The sequence below is a fragment of the Protobothrops mucrosquamatus genome, unplaced genomic scaffold (genome assembly GCF_001527695.2).
Source record: "Protobothrops mucrosquamatus isolate PMUCROS unplaced genomic scaffold, P.Mucros_1.0 scaffold33, whole genome shotgun sequence".
In the NCBI taxonomy this organism is placed as follows: Eukaryota; Metazoa; Chordata; class Lepidosauria; order Squamata; family Viperidae; genus Protobothrops; species Protobothrops mucrosquamatus.
The window spans coordinates 312,430-335,909 of NW_015386417.1; the positions used below are offsets into that span (position 1 = coordinate 312,430).

Genomic DNA, 23,480 nt, shown 5'->3' on the forward strand with positions numbered 1-23,480 from the left:
TCTCTTTTTTTTTTTACTTTCAAATAGCTTATGTTAGATTTCTTTTTGGATTTCAAAATAAGTTTTACAAAAGCTTTGTTTCATTCAAACTGAAGATTAGAACAAATTGTTTTATAAGGTTAAAGACTGATATACTTAGCAAACCTGGTGAGAGACTCCAAAAATTAATAAATTACTGCAAATGCTACCAGATAAAGTCATTTTAAACCAGGTTTACACATCATGTGGAATTGCTGATGCCTTTTAAATAGCACAAAAATAATTAGTAGCTATTATAAACACATCCAAAATTCACTTTGAAACTAAGACAATATTTTAGATAAAATGAAAAAGTGATCCTGTTTTTGTTTTTAAGCAAAGTTATGAGGACAGAAATCCAATTATAAAGCTCTGAAAGTTTTTTTTATACTCAGCATTTTTTTTTACTTGAAACTGATTTATTTTGAGGTCTAGTTGTAATGGACTGATTTCCCAGGTATTAATGGTCATTTTGAGTATTAGTTTCAATTGACACTTATAAATTATACCAACTTCAACATCACCATGCATATACTGACTAGGAATTATGATAATTGAAATCTATTTCTTTATGACTGCTTTGATTGTTCAAGTAAATTGTGCCAAAATATCCTTTAAAAAAGATATCTATGGAGATTCTCAGTCATCCAAGTCTTGTTTGTCCCAAATGTGCTCTTTCAAGAGGCAGATGCTTCTTGAAAAAGTACCTTTGGGATGATTTAAAACATATATTTCCTGATACCTCCATAATTCACACTTATTCCCAGATAATATATTCTGTTGTTTTTTCTTTGATTCAAACCATTCTGTACTGTTGCCTTGCTATAGAACTACTAACACACAACTATAGTTTGGAAGCAATTGTTGAAACAATGTTCTTATTTTCTTTAATCTACACATTTCCTTGGTTATACAGCGAAACAAAGTTGAAAACTGTTGAAATACTTATCAACCACATCATACCAAGATATTAATTATTTAAAAAAAGGTGAAAGGAAAAGGCATTAAATTTTCATGACCAAGAGTTTTGTTTACGAAAAAAGAACAGTGGGTTGTATCCAGTGATCTGATAGCACAAAGCATCTACTGCTTGTATAAAATCCAGCATTTATTATAATTTTGTTGTTAAATAATGTCTGTGGCAGTTATTTCAGGTACACTTGTGGTACATCATGTCATTGTTAGCAGATCAACTACCCTGCATTTTTTTTCTCTTGGCATTACACCTTGGATACAACCCATTCTGTGGAAACAGCCATTATTGAACTTTTATGTTTTGAAACACAAGTGAAAATCTTGAAGGTAGATATGTTCTTTTCATAAACACAAAACTTAAAATACACCAGCAACAGAAGTAAGGAGGAATTAGAAGAAACATCCATCCTAGCATTTTATCTGAACAGTAGCTTGGAACTCAAAATTCATTTGCCAACTTTCGTTGTCTTGGATTTACTGACACTTTTGCCGATTGGCATCCATCATTTTTTTTATACGCCAAGACAACTCAAGCTTGTAAGCAGAGAAATCCTGCACTAGACCATAGAAATAAATGCCAGTTTATTAAAATTATATTTCATTTTACATTAAAATTATTAAGTATTAACAAATGTTAGCCATGGTCAATGACAATGCCTACAAATTAACTGCAGAGGATGATTATTTTCTTGGTGAACAATCTACAATCATCTCAGTTCTCACATTACATTCAGTTCTGTCTGAAAAGGAAAAGGGAAGGAAAAAACCCACTTCCTTTGTCTTAGTAATTTAAATGGAAGACAGCAACAATGCCATTTTCTAACAACACATGGACTTACATCAAGCCAAAGATCCAAAAAGGCACATGTTAAATTTCTAAAAATTAGCAAGAACAAAAAGTGACGGGGAAGATGATCTCTACTACAGCTTTCCTTTAACTTGTCAGGAGAGCCTTTTGCCTTTGAGTGGGAAGGGAGCGCAGTCAATGAAACTAAAGAAAAAGACTTATAATGGTAAGTAAACTTCACCGGGCCTAACTCAGCAGTCATCCTTCAAGTCCCTGCCTCACATTATATATCTGCAAAATTAAACATTTATATATATTCTTTTATAATCTTTTAGACATTCTCTTATGCATGAATTTCCTTTATGCATCTTTGTTCCTGTTTAGTACAAATCAAAATACTTACCAAAACCTTATGCCACTTTCTAGAGACTGCTATGACTGCAAAGCCAGTTTTGTACAAATATAACTGGCAAAGTTGTATAAATATAATACCTTTAAAGTTTTACATAATTTACAGTTGAAAGTATCTTTAGAGTAGAACCTTTTCTCATTGTAGAACTGACATTGTCAAAAAAGTGTAATTTCCTACAGTAAGTCCAGTTACATGACAGAAGGCCATATATGGCACTTCACATACAGAAAGAATTATGTGAAAGAGGTAGAAGGTTCAGAAAAACAAATGACATTCCTATCCAAATACTGTCAAATATTAAATTATACTAAATGCCTAAGAATGCTTTTAATGTCAAGATTTTGCAAGAACCATTAGGCAGACCCCTTAGATCCTGTCCATACAATTTCATCCAATATTGTCCTTCCATTATGGCATGATAAGGCAATTATTTTCCCCAAAAACTCCTCCGTAATAGAATATTAAAGCAGAACACACAGTTGCTAAATAATGCTTAGATCCAACATACATGTGTTACGAATTCTACTATCCCAAAGCTTCATATCTAAATCTTGCTTATAAGCAGCTGGTGAAAAGAACTCCATACCAAACACATATGGACAATCGTAATTATTTTAACTCACCATAATTTGGATGTGAAATTAGCAAGAGGGCTTTGAAATCCTGCTTGGGGTATTCAAAAAAAAATTTCTGTATACATCTTTGACTATTTTTTTCTTTTTCTATTGTATGTCTCATATTATCTGAAACTCCAACAGCGAGGATAACCATTCTTCTATGAAAAACTGATAGCCTCCCACAATGCTTAGTTTGTAGGAGCTTCACAAAAATGTTGCATTCTGATGACTCCTATTGTACATTATTCTCCTTTATCCTATCCAAAATAGAAATTATGAGAATCCTCCAGTCATTCCAGCAGAAAAGCATATTATTATACAACTGCACACAGATGAATGGTCTCTGGTCATTCAGTCAAGCATTTGAACATTTCTTATTTGGCCAAAACATGTACAAGCTTACACAGTATTATATGATTACTTGGTTAAAAAGTGAAACTGAACTGGGTGGTTAAGATGTGTAGATTTCAAAAAGTAGGTATTTAATATGTACAGCAGATACAACATTTTGACCAACTTCACATTAATGGCTGATTCTCCAAATAGGTAAAAAAAAATGGGTTGCATTTGAATCAATTGATTCAATTGAATCAATTAATTCAATTGATTTTAATAGGAAGAGGGGGGGAAAACTGTGTTCTCAAAATTTTAGAGACATTCTAGATCCTTTATGCTAGTTTTTCCTGGAACATGAGGCAAAGTTTAATTTAGAATGGCATTTAGACGAATGAGATAGAAGGGCTGGATAATTTTGATAGGAAACCAGTTTTGAAAAAAAAATGTAATTGCCAACTTTTCCTCCTGCAGTGCTGTTTTTTTTAATGCCAGATATAATACATACCTTATATCCAACTAGGCTATTGGTCCATCTATCTCACTATTATTAACAGAGGCTGTTAATGCTTTCCTGGTTTTTCAACAAATTATTCTGTACCTATTGGCAGATGAAATTGAACCTGAGACCTTTGCATGCAGCTAAGCTATATTCATGAACCTGCCATGAAATATCTAACTTGACTCCTAAGTTTTGTAGCACGCTCTTCAGGCAAAAACCTAACTACAGTGCTCATATTTCACAACTGTCTGCAGATAGTTTTTTGCTGAGAATGTAATTGTAACAGGTTAAAAAAAATCACTGTTTTCTTATTGAAGCTGTTGTCAAAATATTTTGTCTTTTTAGAACCCAGCTGTGGAAAAAAAACATCTTATTCCTGCATGCTAACTCTACAGTAAAATGAGTAACCCCTTACACATGGATAGTGGCAAACAGAGGTTCATGCACACAGCATAAATGATTATGTACCAAATTCTGAATCACTCTCTTTTAGATATTTGGGGACATGTTAGACCAGGAGAAAAAAACACCATTGGGACTTCAAAAGCAGTATCTGAATGTCTATATAATATCTGACATCATGCACAGTATCTTAGCATGTTCAGCTCTGTCTATACCAGGTTAATATCTTTATTTGTAATTCACAAAATTTCAATCAACTGTAGAAAATTCAGTGTCTTCCTTCAATGGGAGAACTTGCTTATCCTGTGACTATCTGTATCTTTGTTCCATCAAGTTGTCTGCTGAGCAGATGAATGTTCAGTGATTCAGTGATGCTGAATTTATATAAAATTTGAAGTAAATTGTTCTGGTGACAGCTCAGGTGAAAGCTAAATACTTAAATGGATGTCTCCCATAGCTGTAAAAAGAAAAAAGAGAATGCCTAATTGTAGGACAGTAGTTTCTATCTGTTCCTTATGCAATAGGAAAGCCTGCAGCAGTGTGATAGTTTTCAGGACAGTGGAATTGCAACCTCTGCCTCTTTCCAGACAGATGGTAATGCAACACAAAAAAAGATTTCTAAGAAATGGGATTTATGGTAGTTTTTTTCTTTCTTGTTTGGCAGTACCCCCCAAATATGCCTGTAAAAGGATGTTGCCAATAGTGGAGAGGGCTAAGAAACGCAGTGGGTCAGACCCATCTTCTCTTATTGATCTCACTATTTGCATCAACAGGAATGGGGTAGTCCTATTTCTAGAAGGGTTAATTAAGTGCCTGATGTTCTAATGTTCTCTAGAGGACTGCAGTGACTGTAGGCCTTTGCTTGCCCATTCCCACTTTTCTATTTTTAAAATACTCAGCTGATCCATGTTTCAATTTCAGCCAAATCATAGACCAAAGACCTCTTACCTGTGCCCAAACAGATAGCTCTTCCAAAACCAAAGAAAAAGTCAAGCATACCCTGGCACTAGCTCTGTGGGCCTTCTTCTCCTCATCAGGCAGTGGAGGCATGGGATATGGATACTTTCTACTGGAAGCAATGGAGCCAGTAGATGATGAGGGGGACTTTGCAGGGGAAAGAGTCCTGGAGGACAGAGACAGAAAAGAGACACAAAATGTCTTGGGACACCAGAAATTGCAACTGACTGAAAGCTTTGCTAAGAATCTCAGTTAAATCATTTCATTCTACAAGGAGAACTAAAGGCTTCTAAGCCATCGTTTGGGGAAAGTACTGTCTCCAACACATTTCTTGAGAACATTTGGTTCATATTAGTGCCAGCTCCGAGAGGACCCGGCCCTTTCTCAGCCATGAAGCAACATGAAGCTGATGTAATTTCTTACCATTTTTGCCATCAAATGATAAGGAAAAATTATTATGCTGACATCATTTACAGAAATGAAAGCAAAACAAGCCAATGTTAGTTTGTATTATTGTTAAGAAGTGTAGCTATAACTAATTTTACCTCACACTTTGCCTCACATCGGATGGCTTCAAGCAAGTATTCTTTCACTCAGGTAAAAAAAATAATACTGGTCTACCTTATAAATCAATATGGATTTGCTGAAGCCATATATATGATTGCTTTACATATTTTGGAGTAGCTTGAGAAAGTACAAAAAAATTACTGAAGAGATCAGTGACATTAGGGACAGTCAGCCTTCTAGTGGCTGAGTGCCTCGTTCAACATTTGAGAGGATGTATTAACAGAGCCAAAGAAGGTGAAGCCACATTATGTATGTGGCAAGAAAGCTTTTAGGTTTTTGTTTTGTTTTAGGGCTTCCACAACAATATTTTCTTTCCCATTTCTAAAGGATCAGAAACGATGCACTTGGCTTGCATCAGCCATGGTCAAGAGGTTCTCAAAAGCTGCAAAGAGAAGACTTAGGTACATGTGATCCTGGGCTGCAGGTTTTCCACTTGTGATCTACCCCAATGTGATTTATACTGATAGCATTGTGTACAGGTAGTCCTTGATTTACAACCATAATGCAGCCGACCCATTGTGGTCGTAAGTTGTAACAGTTATAAAATGGGTCATCATGTGATTGACCTGATTTTAGTTTTTTGCAGTATTTGTTAAGTGAACCCATTGATCGCAAGGGGTATGGTTTTCCCAAAAAACAGAGATCTGGTTTTCAATAAAACCATTGTAAAACACAGTAATGTGACTACGGAATGCTACAAACAGCCATAAATATGGCTGTGTTGCCAAACACCCAAAGTGAGTTGTGTAGCTGGAAAGGCAAAAAGTGACTGTCAGAACTCTGGATTTGGATTTTAAGTTCCCTTTTTCAGGTAGATCTTAACTTTGAACAGTCACTAAGCGACTGCTCGTAAGTCAAAGACTACCTGTATCTACATCAATGTACCTCAGACTTTTAAAACTAGGTAATTTCCATATATTTTGGGTTATAACTCCCATGTTTCCCACCTGATAAATCTCTGACTCAGTTAGCTGAGAATCGTGATACACTCTAATGCATTAGGGCAATTTCAGGTTAGGGACAGGTGAGAGAGAATTAACTAGCCCAGATCTTAAACACCGTGTTTTAACTAGCCCAGATCTTAAACACCATGTTTTAAAAGTCCATCTCTCATTTCACATTTCCAAACTATATGTGCACAGAGCTGCAGCTCAAGTTTAGAATCAACAGAGCAGATCCATTTATCATCACGTATATAAAACAAAAATATAGACACAGGCATGCAGTTTAAAAGTTAGAATGGTAAATTATGAAGAAACCAAGGCAAAGTGCTCAATCAGTACACATGCAAGCATAATTTAATATGCTGTAGTTCCAGCCAAACTTGATGTCTGAAGGCGTTGGGGGTAGGACGGAGGGGAGAATAAACAAATGGACTGAAAGAGCATTTCTGGGCAAGGTGGATCAGATAAGCAGTAGCAAGTCAACATTTGCGTCACATATAAGGCATTCTATTTTTTCTAAGTCAATAAAAGCTTTTCACTTTTACTCAAAAGATCAGGAATGATTGATCTCAGAATCAAAGGAACCAAATCCTGTGCAAATATTATTTCTGCACCAGTCCTTAACTACATTAAAAGAGGCATGGGACCATGCTTTTGAATTCCAGGCCTAAAGTTTCTGCAACATCCTACTTCTGCTTATTTGGTGCAATTATTTATAACACTCTATTTTATAAGATGGGGCTTCTTCTCTGGAGAGAGTCTGCATGATCAAATATCACTAAAGCTAGCTACCATGACCATATGAAACTCTTAGATATAAACAGCTGCTCTAACATTAGGCCATATTTACAAACTGTATTTCATAGAGGCTGTGTTATAGCTCTGATATTAGTAAAATGCAGTTGTTTATAAAGGTAGCCTAATGTCAGAGCAGCAACACAGCCTTCACGTGACAATGGGGGCCTTCACATCAGTAACACAGGAAAGGAACTCTAGAAAACCCTGCATTTTAATTATATGTAAGAAAATTTAAAACCTGTACTCTAGTTTTCCTATAATTCTCAACCATTCTCAAACTAATTCTCATCTAATGTGTGAGAGCTACAACTCCCAAGAATTTCCAGTCCATACTATATTTAAAATTGTAATCCTTCCACATGCAGAGGCAATCAGGTTGGGGGAAAAAACCTATACTAAACTCAAAAATACAACTATTAAGTTACAGTACTGTTTTTGTAGAGTAGTATAATTTCATGGCTGCTGATGCTATTTTTTTCAAAACAAAAATTATTACTATGGGGAAAAATATAAAAGCCAAAAATTCAGCTGATCGCAGGTATCATGTTACTTGGATGAAATATCAAATGCAGAGAATGGCTGTCAGGCAGGTAGACATCAGATAAGGACTTTTGTTTTATTATTAATTCATACAGGTATGCTATCCATTTGTTGCGATCTCAGAACCTATTCAGGCACAGGTGTCTCTACCAAGTCCAATGAACATCTTCAATCATTGCCTCAATCGTGAAACAATAAAAGAAGAATCAAAGTTAGTGACTGTGGGCCATTTTATTTTTCATGAAGTTAGCCAAGCACTTCTGTAAACACGCAATCAAAGATCAGTGATCTGATGCCTCCAGGTAGACTTGTATTTGCATCAAGCCTGCTAAAGTGATTAAAACAAGGGAGTATGACAGTTACAGTTCAAAATAACTAGCAGCCATAAAGCAGACTATCCATGATTTAGGTATTGTGAATCCTGCAATCATGTAACTGCTTTCCTTTAAATAGTTTTACATATTTATACAATTGTATTAAAATATCTATTGCTCTGGAACACTGATTTAATATTGACTAACACTAACTCAATGCAACATATCTGAGGGGAAAAGACATTGTTTAAATGATATTGATGTAGCAAGATTTATTGAGAATGCTAAATTCTCTAGTTTGGTTGTGTTTCAATGCTTAGATTAGATGAGAGAAATCATCATTAGAAATCAAATTTAGAAAGAAATGGTAATAAGTGAAGAGCTAAATTAATAAATTTGCCATTTGAAGTGCCCACAGACATAGTTCATCAACCCAGTCTAGTTCTTCCCTCAAATAATTACCCTTCAAATACTTTGGATTTCAATTTTCAGAACTGGCCAGTTCTAAGATCAGACGTCTAGCACATCTGAAAAACTTTGGGTTGGCAGACTGATCTATGTTATTGGTTTTGTCTACTATTGCATCATATATGCACACACAAAGCATCTTGCACAAAATAACATTAGACTTGAAACAATGCCATTTCCCAAATAGATTGCTCAGGAGGTCATTTTAGACCACCATAGAGGCTACAACTGCTTATCCCAGTAAATTTGCTAAGATTTCCAATAACCTTACTACTATGTTTAAACTTACTTGTTCAACAATTTATCCCCAGTTCTTGGTCCTATAAGAGCACATAGTATATCAACTTTCTTGCTGCATAGCAATCTCCCTATCTGAACTCAATGACTCTCTGGATAGGCTTCTGGTCTTGGGGACTTTAATTTGCCTATTCTTCATGGAGGGTTAGAGATAGCTTGTGAGTTCCTGGCCATGATGACAATTTTGTCATTTCCCAAATCATTTAAGATCCAATGCATAACAATTGTATACCCGACTGATTCTTCTATCAATCTGATATAATCTGGATTTGGGTGAATTAGTAGTTTCTCTGCTCTCATGGTCGAACATCGTTCTCCAGGTAACCTACAGGTCGCAGATACTCCACTCCAATGCAGGAGCTGGACCTATTAGATCAATCCAACCCAGATGAGTAACAAATCCAATTGGATTGATCACATGCCTTTTCATGGTCTGACCAAAGCCCTAGAATGAGAGGACAGCCTGACTCTAGATTAGATCAGGCCCAGAACTTCCCCTGATTTATGGAGGAATGAAGAGATATAAAGTAGGAATGAAGATACCCACAGCAAATGATTAGATCTGATCAAACATGAGCTATAGGGGGCTTATCTTGTGGCAGTAAGGGAGGCAAAATGCATTTTTCCACCCTTATTGAATACACGAATAGCCATCTAGAGACCTTGTTTTGGGTTAATACAGCGCTTCTGGGCTCACTTGACATTTGACAGATAAAATTGACCAGATCTATTCTAAGTTAGATTCTGACCTTGAAGCAAATCCTTTGGAGGTGATAACAGCTGAGCCTAGCTCTATTATCTGCAGGGATTTTGATCTTATTGGGCTTGAGGATTTGGAAAGGTTTCTTGTGACTGTCAGTACTGCATTGGATCCATATTCCTCCAGGGTGATCAAGGCTACTTGGGAGAAAGACAAGTGGCTGGGTGTAGCAGTGGTTAATTTTTCTTTAAATGACAGGGTGCTCCCACCATCTCTTCTTCAAAGGAACATTGTTGGAACAGGCCATTTTGGACATTTTCACCCAGTTTCCAATCTTTTCCCTTTTAGGGAAGATAGTTGTCCTGCAGCTTCAAGGGATGCTGATTATATAGACCTCTTTCATCCAGACGCTTAACTTTGGCACTGAGATTAAATTGATCACACTCTTTAATGACTTCTGGCAGGGTAGTGCATTCATCCTCACTCTTCTTGACCTCTTGGTGGCTTTCAAAGATCATGATATCCTTCTGAATCAGCTCCAAGTTGGGGATGGGTTATTTAATGTTATGCTGATTATTCTCATTCTTCCAGGGTCACTTCCAGTTGGTATTGATAGGGAGGAGAAATCTAGCTCTCAGCCCCTACTTTGTGGGGTGCTGCAGGGTTTGGTCTTTCTGCCCTTCTGTTTAATATCTATATGAAAGGTTATCCAACAATTTGGGGTGATGTATCATTAACATGCTGATAATACAGGACTTTATATCTCTACCTGGCCATCTGAGTGACGCTGTGAAAAATTATCTCAGTGCCTAGTGGCTGTGGGCGCCTACAAAAAGATTCAATTCAACCCAAATGGGTGGCTTTGGTTTTGAGGATTTTTCATCTTTACTTCTGGATGAGAAGCACTGTCTCAGACAGAACTAGTGCACAGTCTGGAAATCCTTTTGGACTCATGGCTCCTGCTGAAAGAGTAAGTGGCAGTGGTGCCAAAGAAGACTTTTGCAAGCTTTGTGTTGAGCATCAGTTGCCATTATTCATAGACGAGAGTGTCCTACTCACAGTCTTTTATGCTCTTGAAATTGCCTCTTTGGACTATTGTAGCATACTCTATATTAGGCTACCCTTGAAGAGCACTTGGAAGCTTCAGTTGATGTGGAATGAGGTGGCACAGGGAGTTAATGATGGCACGTGACACCATTGCTGTGTTAGCTGCATTGGCTACCAGTTTCCCTCCAGGTGCAATTCAAGGTGCTGATAGTCACTTTTTAAAATGAGTCCCTAATATCCTGGGATTAGATTATTTATAGAGCATTCTCTTCCTGATTTTTTTTTTACCTGTCCAACCCAACAGGAGAAACATGTTGTGGATACTATTGGCCAAGAAATGTTGGCTGGCAGGGCTTTAAAGAAAAGTTTTTTTCTGCTGTGGTTCCTGCCCTCTGGTTCCTCACCATCAAAACTCAGATTGCCCCTCATCCTGCTGACCTTCTGTAAGGCCTTGAAGGCCTATTTCTGTGCTTGTGTCCACTGTGTCTGGGTCCCTGGATGTATGACAGAGCCCATTTCCTGGCTATGCTGAAGGCCACATATGATTCTCCAGCCTGTATGGGAGATGGGAGGCAGTATTAATCAAATAAATAAATAAATACTGAAAATAAGTATATCAGTATATCAATCTGAACCTTATCTTATGGTGCATAATCCTCTCTGTCACTCAGAATAGTTAAGCAGGTAGCATTATTGCTCTCTTTCTATCATTTTTATTAGAAAAGATCTAAACAGAAAAATATACTAACCTCACCTTCTTCAGTTTATAAAAGTATTTGAAAGAACATCATGTATTCCATATAACCTAGGTGTTTTTTTTCCCCTTTAATGAACCCCTGTATAGGTATTTGTCCTTCCTGTCCTCAAGGGAGAACTCTTTTCTCTTGAGGACTAGGGCAAGATAATAGTAATTGTGACTGCTGGAGATGATAGAAATCTATATCTTCTGGTTATTACGGTAGCTTCAAACATTTGCATGAGCAAATTTCTGAATAGTAAAGACCGCAGTGTTTTCATGTTTTCAAAATATAGGAATACTTAAAACAATTGTCTTCAGTTATATTCAGAAAAGTTACTTTCCCTGCATTGGAATATTTGCATTCAGTTAAATACAAAACAAAAGGACTCAGGGCAATTCACAATGTGGATTTCATCCTATCAAGCTGTTTTCCTAATTTATTGGAGAAAAGAAGGGACTTTATTCTTCCAAACTATGACTAATGCTCAGAACCTCAGCCTTTCTATTTATCTAGAAATCTACTGATTAAGAGCGAACTAATGGCAAATCCTAACTTTTCTAAATTTTCTACTGATCTTTCTTAGATTAGAACATCTGTTTTTAAATACATTCATTTTCATATTCTGGAATTTTACTTTTATGAGAATTATCAATCTTTCTCATTTCATAGACTTTTGGTTTCAGTAACATTTATGCAGAAATCCCAGTCATAAAACCAAGATGTGTTTCAAGTTAAGTTATTTACTTGAAAGTAATCGAGGAGAAATAAAAACAAGATAGATTAAAGGAACAAGTAAAAGCTTATTATGTCATCTATTCTGTGCGAAACTATAAGAAAGCCATCAGATGTCAGACAAATAAAAAGAAAGAAAAGTTTTGACTATTAATTCCCCATAACATTATGGACAGAGGAAGTTTAAGGAAATTTTCTCTTTTATGCATCATGACAGTTATCTCTGTATCAGTGTGAGAAAGAAAAGTGTAATGTGTGTTAATGAACATTTTGCATGAATATAGGGTTAATTTAGGTGTATGTATTTCTTTTTACTCAGGACCTCAAGGCATGATTGATAGTTGGTTGCAGAATGCAACGAGCAGTTTATGAAGGAATAAAACATAAATGGTATACTCAGCAAATGGTTCAATATTGAGCAGGAAATAAAGCAAGAATGTACAATGTCCCACGAGGTTTATAATATGTATGAATAAATGTATATGGACTGCTTGTGACGAGATTAGATGTATATCGGTTAGGAACACGAATGCACTTTTGTACACAGATGTTGGACAAGACTCTTGATGATTTGCAATTAATGTTAATTTCTACGATGAAAAAGAATATGAAAAATAAATGTATCAAAGATAAAAGTAAACGTATTTCACAGGGATAAATACTTTCACATTATATGATAAAACATGTATAGTGAATAGATGAATTGGTGCACCTAGACAGAATATTTACTAAAAATGAGAAAATGAATGGTTAGTTTTTAAATGTGCAAATGCTAGTATAAAAGTAATCAATAATATGGGTTCTGTTGTGAGAAATCAAAGCCTGTCAAAATAAAAGAGATGTACAGAATAATAAGCTACTCCCCTTTTTGTTACATGAATGTTAAAGTTAGAGCTAGGTGTATCAGGACAGCATAAACTTCTCAGGCTTTCCAAAGCATTGCAAGAATGGTGCACTATTTGGAGAATGGCAGGCTCTGACATTTTTGCAATGTTTTGGAAGACCTCAGAAGCTTTCAAAAGCATTTCAAGAACAGCGCTAGTGGTCTTGAGGCCTGGTGTGGCTATCAGCTACTTCACTTAAGGCAGGCCTTAGCAGCAGTGGGAGGAAGATGGTGAAAGTTACCTAGTGGTGCAGGGCCTGCAGAGCTGGGGATTTGTGCTGTGACACTGGGGTGGCTGGCTGTAACCCAGGGCTTGAAAGAGAGGCCTGGAGGCCATGGTAGCTAACGGAATCTGCTGAAGACCAGGCCTCTATTTCAGCCCTAGTGTCACTGCTGCCAAGAGGTGCCACTGTGCAGGGCAGCAAAAGGGCAGAGATGGGGGGAGAAAGATAAGTGGATGGAGGGAGTTGATGCAACCTGGTGTTAAGTACCATTTGTTTGGTGCCAATTGTACTTCAAACGGTCTCTGAACAAATGGTTGTTAAGAAAGGACTACATATATTTTATTTAAGCATCAAAATAAAATTCTGCTCACAGTTGCAATTTAACACTTTTTTCTTTTCTACAGGCATTTGGAAGATAATAGCTTAATGTTCTAAATATCTTCTCAAACATTTGGTCTGCAAGTGGAATTGACCCCTAAATATAAGGCCATATAATTGCATATTAAGCACATTGTACAGTAAAGCTATTGGCTCCAATGCACTAATTTTAAACTATCAACGCTACTTGATTAATTGAAGACTCTGATCATGCCCCTAAAACATTATTTGGCATTAAATAAAGAGAAAGCTGCTGAAAGCTAAAGATGGTGATGGGAATGCAAGCACGGTGAGCATAATTTTCAAAAGGCTTCATTAAGGCATTCAGAAAAGAATTGTAATTGCACAATGAAGCCCCCAAAAGACAGCAATGAACAAAGAGTCCTTGGCATCTTAAAAGAAATTACTTGTATTGGAACATACAAGAGAGGGAGTTACATAATATGTGGTGTATGCTTAAACCGTTCTTAAAGATTAGAGAGAATTAATTCACAAAATACCTAAAGTAGGGTCCTTCAGTGTTTTTATTCACATCTTCTACCCACTTAGCTACATTATATTCTCTTTTGAACCATGGGTTTAAATACCTGCAAAAAGCAATGGAAGGAACAAAGAAAGCAGAAGAAGAATAAAGAAATATCTGAGAACACACAGCACAAGCTCAGAAAAGATGCCTTTATCTCTCAGTTATAAAGGACTATAAATCAGTGCAAATGCTAGACAAAGAGACCCACAGGATATATCCATTTAAAAATTAACTTAAGTTTACATGTTCTATTTATTTGCCATGAATCTGTCCTTGGGTAAAGGCCATGAGAACACAGCACAACATCCACTTTTTAAAACTTGAAAGAGAACTCATTATAAACTGATTTTAATGTTACTTAGTCCTCAGAGAGTGAAGAAAAATGAATCACAAGTAGCCAGAATAGGAAGCAGTGTATCACAACAGTATAACATGAAATTTCTATCAATCCCTCCAAGGTGAACATTATTCTCCTAAACAGGCTAATCATATTATTTCAAATCTACATATTTAACCTCTATGAATATAACAAACGATTATTCATTTGGTGTCATACAAATGTAAGTATAAGCACCTGAATATTTACAAACCAGATTCAAGAAGAAGCCTTGATCTTGTTTTGTTGGCAATACTGTATACTGAAAGTATGTTGTATGTGTGTGTGTCTTTTTAACTGTATCATTTCTAGGAATACAATTATTGTAGAAGCAAGAGAAAATCTTATTGATTTGCCCAATATGGACTCTTTGACTTATCCAATCTTAGAATTCCTTCTTAAGCATCAATTTTTCCTGGATTACATGACAGCTGTTCACAAACAATAATCTACATAACTAGACACTCCAAATATTTTATTTGTTTTATGTCACTGAAGATAAATATATGGAAAAGTTTAAGAAAATAGCTGATTCCTGTCTGGTAAACTGCTACATGTACTATTCTTTCTTGCTAGCCATTGAGTTAATACTTGATAAATATGGAGTCCATATTTTAGATTACTAAATAAGGGAATGTATCTTAATATCCCAAAAAGATACTAAATAACAATACAATAATTTGCAATCCTATGCTCACTAATTTAAGAATAAATCCTTCTGAAATCAGTAGGATTATTCACTTGGAACAGTCTTCTTCTATATACAAGCTACCCCTACATAAGAGATAAAACATGAACTCTCTGCGGTACAGGCATGAAAAGCTAGGCAATTTTCTGCACAAATTGCAAGAAGTAAAAACATGCTGCTGATCACTACCATATACAACATGTTACAAAGTTAATACATCCACTTAGGACTTAACTGCTTTTTCAATGTGCAGTATAACTAATTACACGGGAGCATTTCATAATTTAGCAGAGAAAAAGGCAATTTAATGTTCTTTAAGTACCTTGGATTAGAAATCTCATGGTTTCTTGCTCTTTACTGTGATACCTGGAACTCATGTAAGTTGAAACTTAAAACTGACAGGTACAAGGTGCTTATTTCAACCCAGATTCATGTCATTCTCATCGTTCTGCTATCCCTTTAGATGGCCATATTTTAAAATCCTTGGTAAGAGTTGCCTTATTGGGGAGATGGGTGGCATAAAAATTTAAAAAATAAATAAATAATAAAAATAAGCCATTTTTATTGAGTTTAGTAGAGGTTGCATTCTTAAAATAAATCAAACCCAGACTGGGTTAGTTGATGAAATCCATTGCTCCAACGTTACTAGGATAATAGCTGTCCAAACTGCAACATTCCTTCCCACTCCCATCGCATAAGCACAAACATAGCATCAATTTTCTATCAGCCGTAACTGCATCTAATTAACAATAGCTTAAAAAAAGAAGCGCTTGATGTCTTCCAGCTCAGTTGCTAATTAAAAAGTAAAAGTTAAAAGTATAGCTGCAGGGCAATTTGCTAGCAAAGGAAAGGCACACACAGCAGAGCACTCTGTGCTAATTCTTGCCATTCCAGTGGACTTGTGCAAAAACTAATGCCAAACCTTCAATCTACACATTTTATTGGAACGGTTCATTTGATAAACATGAAGCATGTGGCAACAAAAACATGCGGCTATTTAGACAATAGAGTTTTGAGGCATGTTTGTACATAACCATTTAATTTTTCTAATCCTACTGATCAGCCTGCACTTATAATTTAATATCATGCCAGTTTGCAGAATTAAAACAGGTTAAAAAGTTATCTCTGGGGTAACTGTGCATCACTCTTCATTGATACAGAGCAGTGTTCCTCAATCTTAGCAACCTTAAGATGTGTGGATTTCAGCTGGCAGAATTTCCCAGGCAGTCTGCCAGCTGAGGAATTCTCCACCCATCTTAAGTTTGCTGAGACTGAGAAATGCTGATCTAGAATAACCTGTCTGATCAGATGGTAAAACTGTTGCGTGAAATGCCTTAAACTAAATCAATGGCTTTAATTGGTTTGAGCACAACATGCAATAATGCAAAGGACCCTAGATTTTACAATAGTGTAGGAGGGGGAAAATTATACATCAGGCCAGCAAGGAACAGGGCTTAGCTAGCACTGCCATCAGCAGAAGACCTTCCAAGCAATCAAAATTCTTCATCACAGTAAAATTTTGGAAAAGGAACTTTGGGTAAAAGTGGCTGCCAAACTAGAAAGGCAGTTGAAACTGACCTGTGATTCCGATTCCCTGTTTGGGAGTGGTGAGAAATCCCCTGGCTTATGCCTTGGGGTGGGATTTGATTGGTGTGGGAAAGCCCAGGCTCAGAAGCATGGGATACCCTGCTGCAAAAACACAATATATAATAGAAGAAAATCTAAGCCAAAGTCTATATAGTTTATAACAATGAGGAAGATGCACATCTAATGGTAAAGTTAGTTTAAATTAACAGACAGCCAGTATGAAAACTTGGGACATGCTTTAACACATGCTCTTATGCAGTTATAAACAGTCTAGTTTTCATAGGTGAACAATCTATATAACCATCCATTTATTTTTGCAGGCATTGGAATGAAATACATTTTACTAGGGTCAACATTTAACCAACAAAGGAAAATCACTTGCAGAAACTGTTTTTCACTGCCAGAAATGATCTTCCATTTCACTAATACACCAAGAAATGATGTATTAATGCAAGAAAAATTGTTACTTTATAACTCTGGCCTTTGCAGTCTTCAAGGCAATATTTTTCTGTTCCTACAGCCACTTCATAAAAGCTAGAGACATCTGATGGTATTTTCACTAACTGCAGTCAATCATATTGTAAAGCATTTTTACTGTGTTGAGGGTGAGCTGCTTCCCCTACTTTCATGCTGCCCATTTCCTCCAATGCTATAATTCTGAAGAGGAATTTGGAGTATTCTCATCCATGTCCAATTACCAGCTGTGTATCCTAAGCTGAAGAAAAATGTGATTACTCTTAAACAACAGTTTGTTCTGAATATGGCAACTGCATACTATAGCTTGTTGAAACTAGAAATGAAAACTACCAAACTCTTATGTCTAGAAGAAAATGTTTAAGGCAGGGAAAAGTTCTGCCTAATTTTTGATTTATTACAACATCCAAAGTCATCCACTGCTTTAACCAAGAATCATTGTCTTAAAATAAAACCACCAAAAATAACCAGGAGGATTGGGGAACAATTCATGTCCATTTGCAAAGAATGGCCAGAAGTTATGAAATTTATTTCTCAGAGGTATGGATGACTTGTTGCACCTTCCAATCCAGTGACTACAGCCTTGATGTTGGCTTATTTAGGGCAAATATGTCATTTATACCTAGATTAAATTATTTAAAGTAGTGCAATTGTATCCTTACACACAACGTATGAATTGCCTAGTTTGGTACTGGTTTTTAGATCAAAGTACAGATACCAGATCTGGATTCCAAAAATCTAGACAGCAAAAAATTATAATGAATATTCAATATCTCCTTGCTGATTCCAGTTAGTTATCTACATTTTTGCAGTCCAGTTCTGATAAATGGAACTCAAAACAAGGAATTTCAAAAAATCTTATAGAGTGAACCATTATGTCTCCTATTATTGTCTGTGAGATGAATCATCTGGGTTACTTTGCAATAAAAGCTTCTCTGCACAATCAATAGCATTCACTGAAATTGTTGTCTTATATTATTCTAAATAATGTATTAAACTGTGTATCTAATGGGGGGAAATGATAGACAGGAAGAAAGGGTTCCAGAAACAAAGTTTAAGCAGCTTGCAGATTTCTTAAAACCTTTCAAGAAGCATCACAAAAGAAATTTGCAACACAAAATGTTTCCAAATGTGATCTTAATATATTACCCTGCCCCAATATATTTTATTTCTTTACAAGAAAAGACACTATAATGTTATCAAATAATTATTTGGAAACACTATGGAGAAATTTTGAACTATGATTCCTGACTAACTTTTCTCCTACTACAAGACAGTACTGAATAGTCATTTGCATTAAAGACAATCAAGAACCAACTTTGATCGCAGAATACTAAAATATTGTTTGTCACTATTCAGAATGATGCAGCAACCTAGGTGAATGTGTCTAGGGATTCAACACTGTAGAACAAGATTAAATGGGTAATCAATATGGCAAATGTCAATTGATTGCCCATCCGTTGCTCCTTGTTGCCCTCTTTGTTGCAGTAAAAAATACCCTGAAATAACAAATTTGATTCCTATAATCCACTATCTGCACAGAGGTCTCCAGGAGCTGCTAAGTAATTTTTCTCCACTCAGATTTTCTATTTCTAAAAGAAGTTTATTTCCCCCGAAGATGAGATGACAAGAAATAAGGGAAATAAGGGGACAAATACCAAAGTATTTCAAAAGGAAAATGGCAGGGGGGAACGCCTTCTGCCTTAACTGAAACTCTGATTTCCTATGTTAAGACACAAAATGCTTTAAGTGGAAAAAGAATAGTGGTATTTTGACAATAGTATAGTAATGAAGCCCATAAAGGGATAACAGATCATTTGCCACCCTATTTACCAGCACATGTCACATCTAAGGGTCCATATCAAATATTTAAAAGAAGGAACTGAAACAAAACGTAGCTTGAGAGCTTTTCTGTTTTCCTTTGTCAACTAAAAGGCCAAACTTACTCAGTTGAATTAGACCGTGGCCTAAATCTTTTGCCTTTGACTTTCTTTCTGTTGCCTCCTATATTACCTGAAAGAGATCAAAACATAATAGTAAAAAAGATAATAGTAAATTATAATTTTGGAATTCAGGCATTCAGCAGCCCTAAAGATACATACACAATGTGTTTAGGTTCAGGGCACACCCATTTAAATCAAACTATGTTTTATCTAGCCATATCCTAGGCTAGAGAAAAAAGGGAGGCAGAGCTGATATCAGATCTTTAAACATCTATTATGCTTTAATACCATCTAAGAGACAATCCAACTTCTTTAGATAATCATGACTTAATGAAATCTATCATGCTGCTAAGCATGAGTGTTTCCCACCTTGCCATGAATTACTCCTTGGTCTCCCATTTTGACAGATGTCTGAAAGATTCTTTGCATCCTGGATTCTTTCACTCCATGAATGAGATAAGCCGTTTGACCTAGGATAAAAAGCAAGATCCATTTGCAATGGTTGGTTTTGACATGTTGGTATTTTAATTATCCCATTATTAACTTACATATTGGGCTGAGGAAACTTAAAACTCTTCCTGAACATCCTCAACTGTCTACAAAAATTAATGAGCAACGTAGATTATTTCAGTTAGATTTCACATGTCCTGTGGTTTTTCCTTCACCCAACACATCTAGGAGGCACCAGGGCATTGAAAGCTATTCTAAGCTTTGTTTTACTCTGCAGAATATAAAATTGGGATAGGAAACCTTCTGAATAGTATTTGCACAGAATAATATGTTGAGGGCCAAAGCAAGCAGTAAGAAGACTCAGAGAGCAAATTGTAAATTGGGGACATCCGTTCTTTCTTAGACACTCTGCTTCTTCATTTTGTGTGACACAGAAACCTATAGGCGATGGTCAGAGAATTCTTATCAGAAATTTGAAATGAGTTTTGAGGGTTACATATGAGTTTTGCTATTGCCCATACACCAAAATGTAAGATATAGGAGGACTGCATACCAAGTGTTGCTATCAGAAACAATAATCAAGCCAGTCTTCTTTAGTCTGATGGTTCCCAGATGTTTCTCAACTACCATTCCTAGAATTTCTACCAAGCACAATCAGCAGGTGGAAAGTTAGGAATAACTAGAGAAGGCTGAAACTAACCCTTGTTATAAACTCTTGTTTTTACTAAGTAAAAACTCAGTTATTGTATGTTTCAGAAGATGCAGACTTTAAAAAGTATAATGTTCTTAAGAGCTAACAATTGAAGAAGGAATTACTGAAAATAAGTAGTAGAAGACACATAATAAATGTGTAATATTTAAGCAATGCCCATTTTAAAAGTCAGTCAACAACTTCACAGGAAGTTGGCACCCTGCAAAAGTTGTTAAAAAAATCTTAGGAAACAGATATTCCAAAAATTTCTTAAATTTATTTTCTGGAGACATTCAGGAATTGAACAATCCACATTTTTCAAATATGGTTCTCAGAAAATATTCAATATCAGTCAATTTTGTCAAACAATTCAGCACTGATTTAGAGTTATTTTTCAAATAGGCATCCATCAGAAAGATCTTACTGAAGTTTAAAAAAGGGAAACATCTTAATTAGATGACTACTTTAGCACTATAATGCGTTCTTTATTACAACTTTCTACCTCTCTCCAGGTAACTTTTAATAGTTATATTCGTATATTGTAATTAATATCTGTTTATTATTATGCTACTTTAATGGTGGTCACTTATAAAGCATTAAAAACACTTTGATCATTCTTGCTGCTAAAAATGACAAAGTGACATATCGAAATGACTTTATCTGCTTATGATTATTAAATAGAGATAAATTTATTACTTGAAAATAATGAATATATCTTTTTCAGTAAATGGAGCAATTTCCAGTCCAATGCTTCTAGTTAAACACTCTGGATCTAGAATAAAATTTGAAGTTGCTGCCTTTAGTCTCCCTTTCACAGAAGAAGCAAGGCATTTTTTGCTCATGCATTGTTTAAATATTGCAAGAGGAGATAATTGACTGGATATAAAATTTAATCTAGCAGAATCAAAGATCTATGAATGTCTTTGTGGCCTTATCTGTAACAGAAAAATCTTTTTACAGGGCAGCTGGTTATAAGTAGCATTCTACTTCATGCAACATTATTGTGCATATATCTTATAAGCCAACCAAATGATTTGCTCTAAACATACATGATTGGTAAAGATGTGAAATGTAAACTGGAAATGCAAGGTAAGGTAAGAACAAAACACAGCAAAGTGGTGATAACATACAACATGTATATTCTTACATTTTGTTCATCTATTACAATTGTTAAAAGTATGAGTAAAAATCCTCCATCTTTGGTTACTTGAACAAGCTATAAAATAAAGCCAATTTTGGTGTTTTGTTGGCTTTAGTGTTTTCACGGTGTCATAAAATTGGAAATTTTCCTAGAAAGCTCGCTAACTAATTTAGGATCTATAATGAAGGATGCAAGTATCCCATGCCAAGCTCCATCCTATCTTTTCAAGTATTGTTTGAATACAAGAATGATAACCGGATAATTACCACTGAACACATGTCAGCAACTGGAAATAAGCTACTTCTAAGCAGAAAATGAAGATGGCATTAGTATTAGACATCTCTAATTAGTACTAGATGTGTCTATGTTATCAATGGAGGAAGAGTTCAGCATGAAAGACATAATTTTAGAGCTTGAAAAAAACTAGTTAGGCTGAGTATTCCTGTGACTTTTGTTTTGTTTTATTTTGTTTTTAAGTAGGATCAGAAATAATCTTACAGCAGAATATTTCCTTGAAGTTTAGCTAGTTTCACCAAAATTTGTGATGCAATAGTCAGCAATCAGAGATGGAGGAATGCCACTTTTCAACACAGCCCACAAAAGGAAGGAAGGAAAGAAGGAATCAAACCTGCTGCAAAACAATGAAAGGTTCTGACTAATGGAATAATGTGTGATGGAACAGGTAGAAATCTGAAAATGCGACAGAAAAGCAGACCTCTTCTTAGAACTAGATGCAGAGTTTGTGCTGACTCCAGGTGGCATGTCGCTATAAAAGGAGTCGGCCTCACCAGGCTTTTTAACATAATCTCCCTGAGGAATTTGTCTAAAGCATAATAAACATTTTGAAGTCAGTAACAACAGAATACATGCATAGGCTGAAAATACATTGACTTACTCACTATCTCTCTCTCCAGTCAAGAAAAAAGAGTTAGCAAGCGGTTAAATTATTTTATCTCACAATCACACAAATAAGACAGGTGATAGAGGAAAATAGGCATATATTCTATAGTACAAAAATGTATTTCCAAAATACATAATTGTTTATCTTGCAGTTTCTAAAATATTTACGTGTAATATGCACCAATGAAATGGAATAAGCTTCTTCATATTTAAAGGAAACCATTTTATGAAATTGAATTAGATTTCCCTAGAAATGAAGTCATGAATCCTGCTGAAACATGTATTTTCCTGCTTCTATCCCATTTAATGACTATAGACATTTTTGTTTTCCCCCATTTTCCTGGTCAATTGATATAAACTGTTAAGAAAGTTTTGCTACTCCTCAATCTTGTATGGATGTTACCTATAAATAAAGGGCTATGCTTCCTGTCCTCAAAACCAAAGAGATCACTCACCCCTATTTTTTTAAAAAATGCAGTAAAGAATACTCTTCCCATCTCCCTAGCAACAGAACCATTACTGTTTTTTGTTTGTAAAAACTCATAGCTATATAAATAAATAAAATATATTCCAGACTTCTGTCCATAACATTCATTTGAACACTAAGGAATTTAAAAAAAATTAGAATACACTTCAGAAATTGCAATGAAATGTATCTGAGTTTTCCATGCAGTCAAAGAACAGTTAAATGATGTTATTTCAGAAAGAGGTGATAGCACATTTTAAATTATACAATAAACAGTAATAAAACCAATTGCATTTGAGAGAGTTTCCTGAGGGATACTCAGTTTAATGCTGAAGCAAAAATGATGTTTAGAACTTTATTGGATTGAAAACAGGTTGAAATGGTGCAATTTTCATAACAACAGCTTGAAAAACTCATGGGGGCTTTTGCTCCTATATTTGTGCAATCTTATAGTGATCCCAAAATTAGTTTTCGCTCAGTGCCATATTTCAAATTGTATTCATTTCTTAAATATGTTGATTTTTCTATATAAAATCTTTTGTTTGCACACAACATCGCAGAGTGAAAGGTAGAATGCTTTCAATCTGCACTGACTTCTGCAGT

General features: G+C 35.5%; 1 protein-coding gene across 1 annotated transcript in view; it reads right to left on the reverse strand.

Annotated features, from left to right (window-relative positions):
- Positions 1 to 4,482: 4,482 nt before the first annotated feature.
- Positions 4,483 to 23,480, reverse strand: part of ADAM22 (ADAM metallopeptidase domain 22) — a 166,158-nt gene continuing 147,160 nt past the window's right edge. Inside the window, exons 26-31 of the mRNA XM_029283186.1 lie at positions 22,140 to 22,334; positions 19,599 to 19,699; positions 19,233 to 19,299; positions 14,136 to 14,222; positions 5,046 to 5,169; positions 4,483 to 4,503 (exon numbers count right to left, since the gene is read on the reverse strand). Of these exons, the coding sequence (XP_029139019.1) occupies positions 4,483 to 4,503; positions 5,046 to 5,169; positions 14,136 to 14,222; positions 19,233 to 19,299; positions 19,599 to 19,699; positions 22,140 to 22,334 (595 nt within the window). The remainder of the gene's footprint in view (positions 4,504 to 5,045; positions 5,170 to 14,135; positions 14,223 to 19,232; positions 19,300 to 19,598; positions 19,700 to 22,139; positions 22,335 to 23,480) is intronic.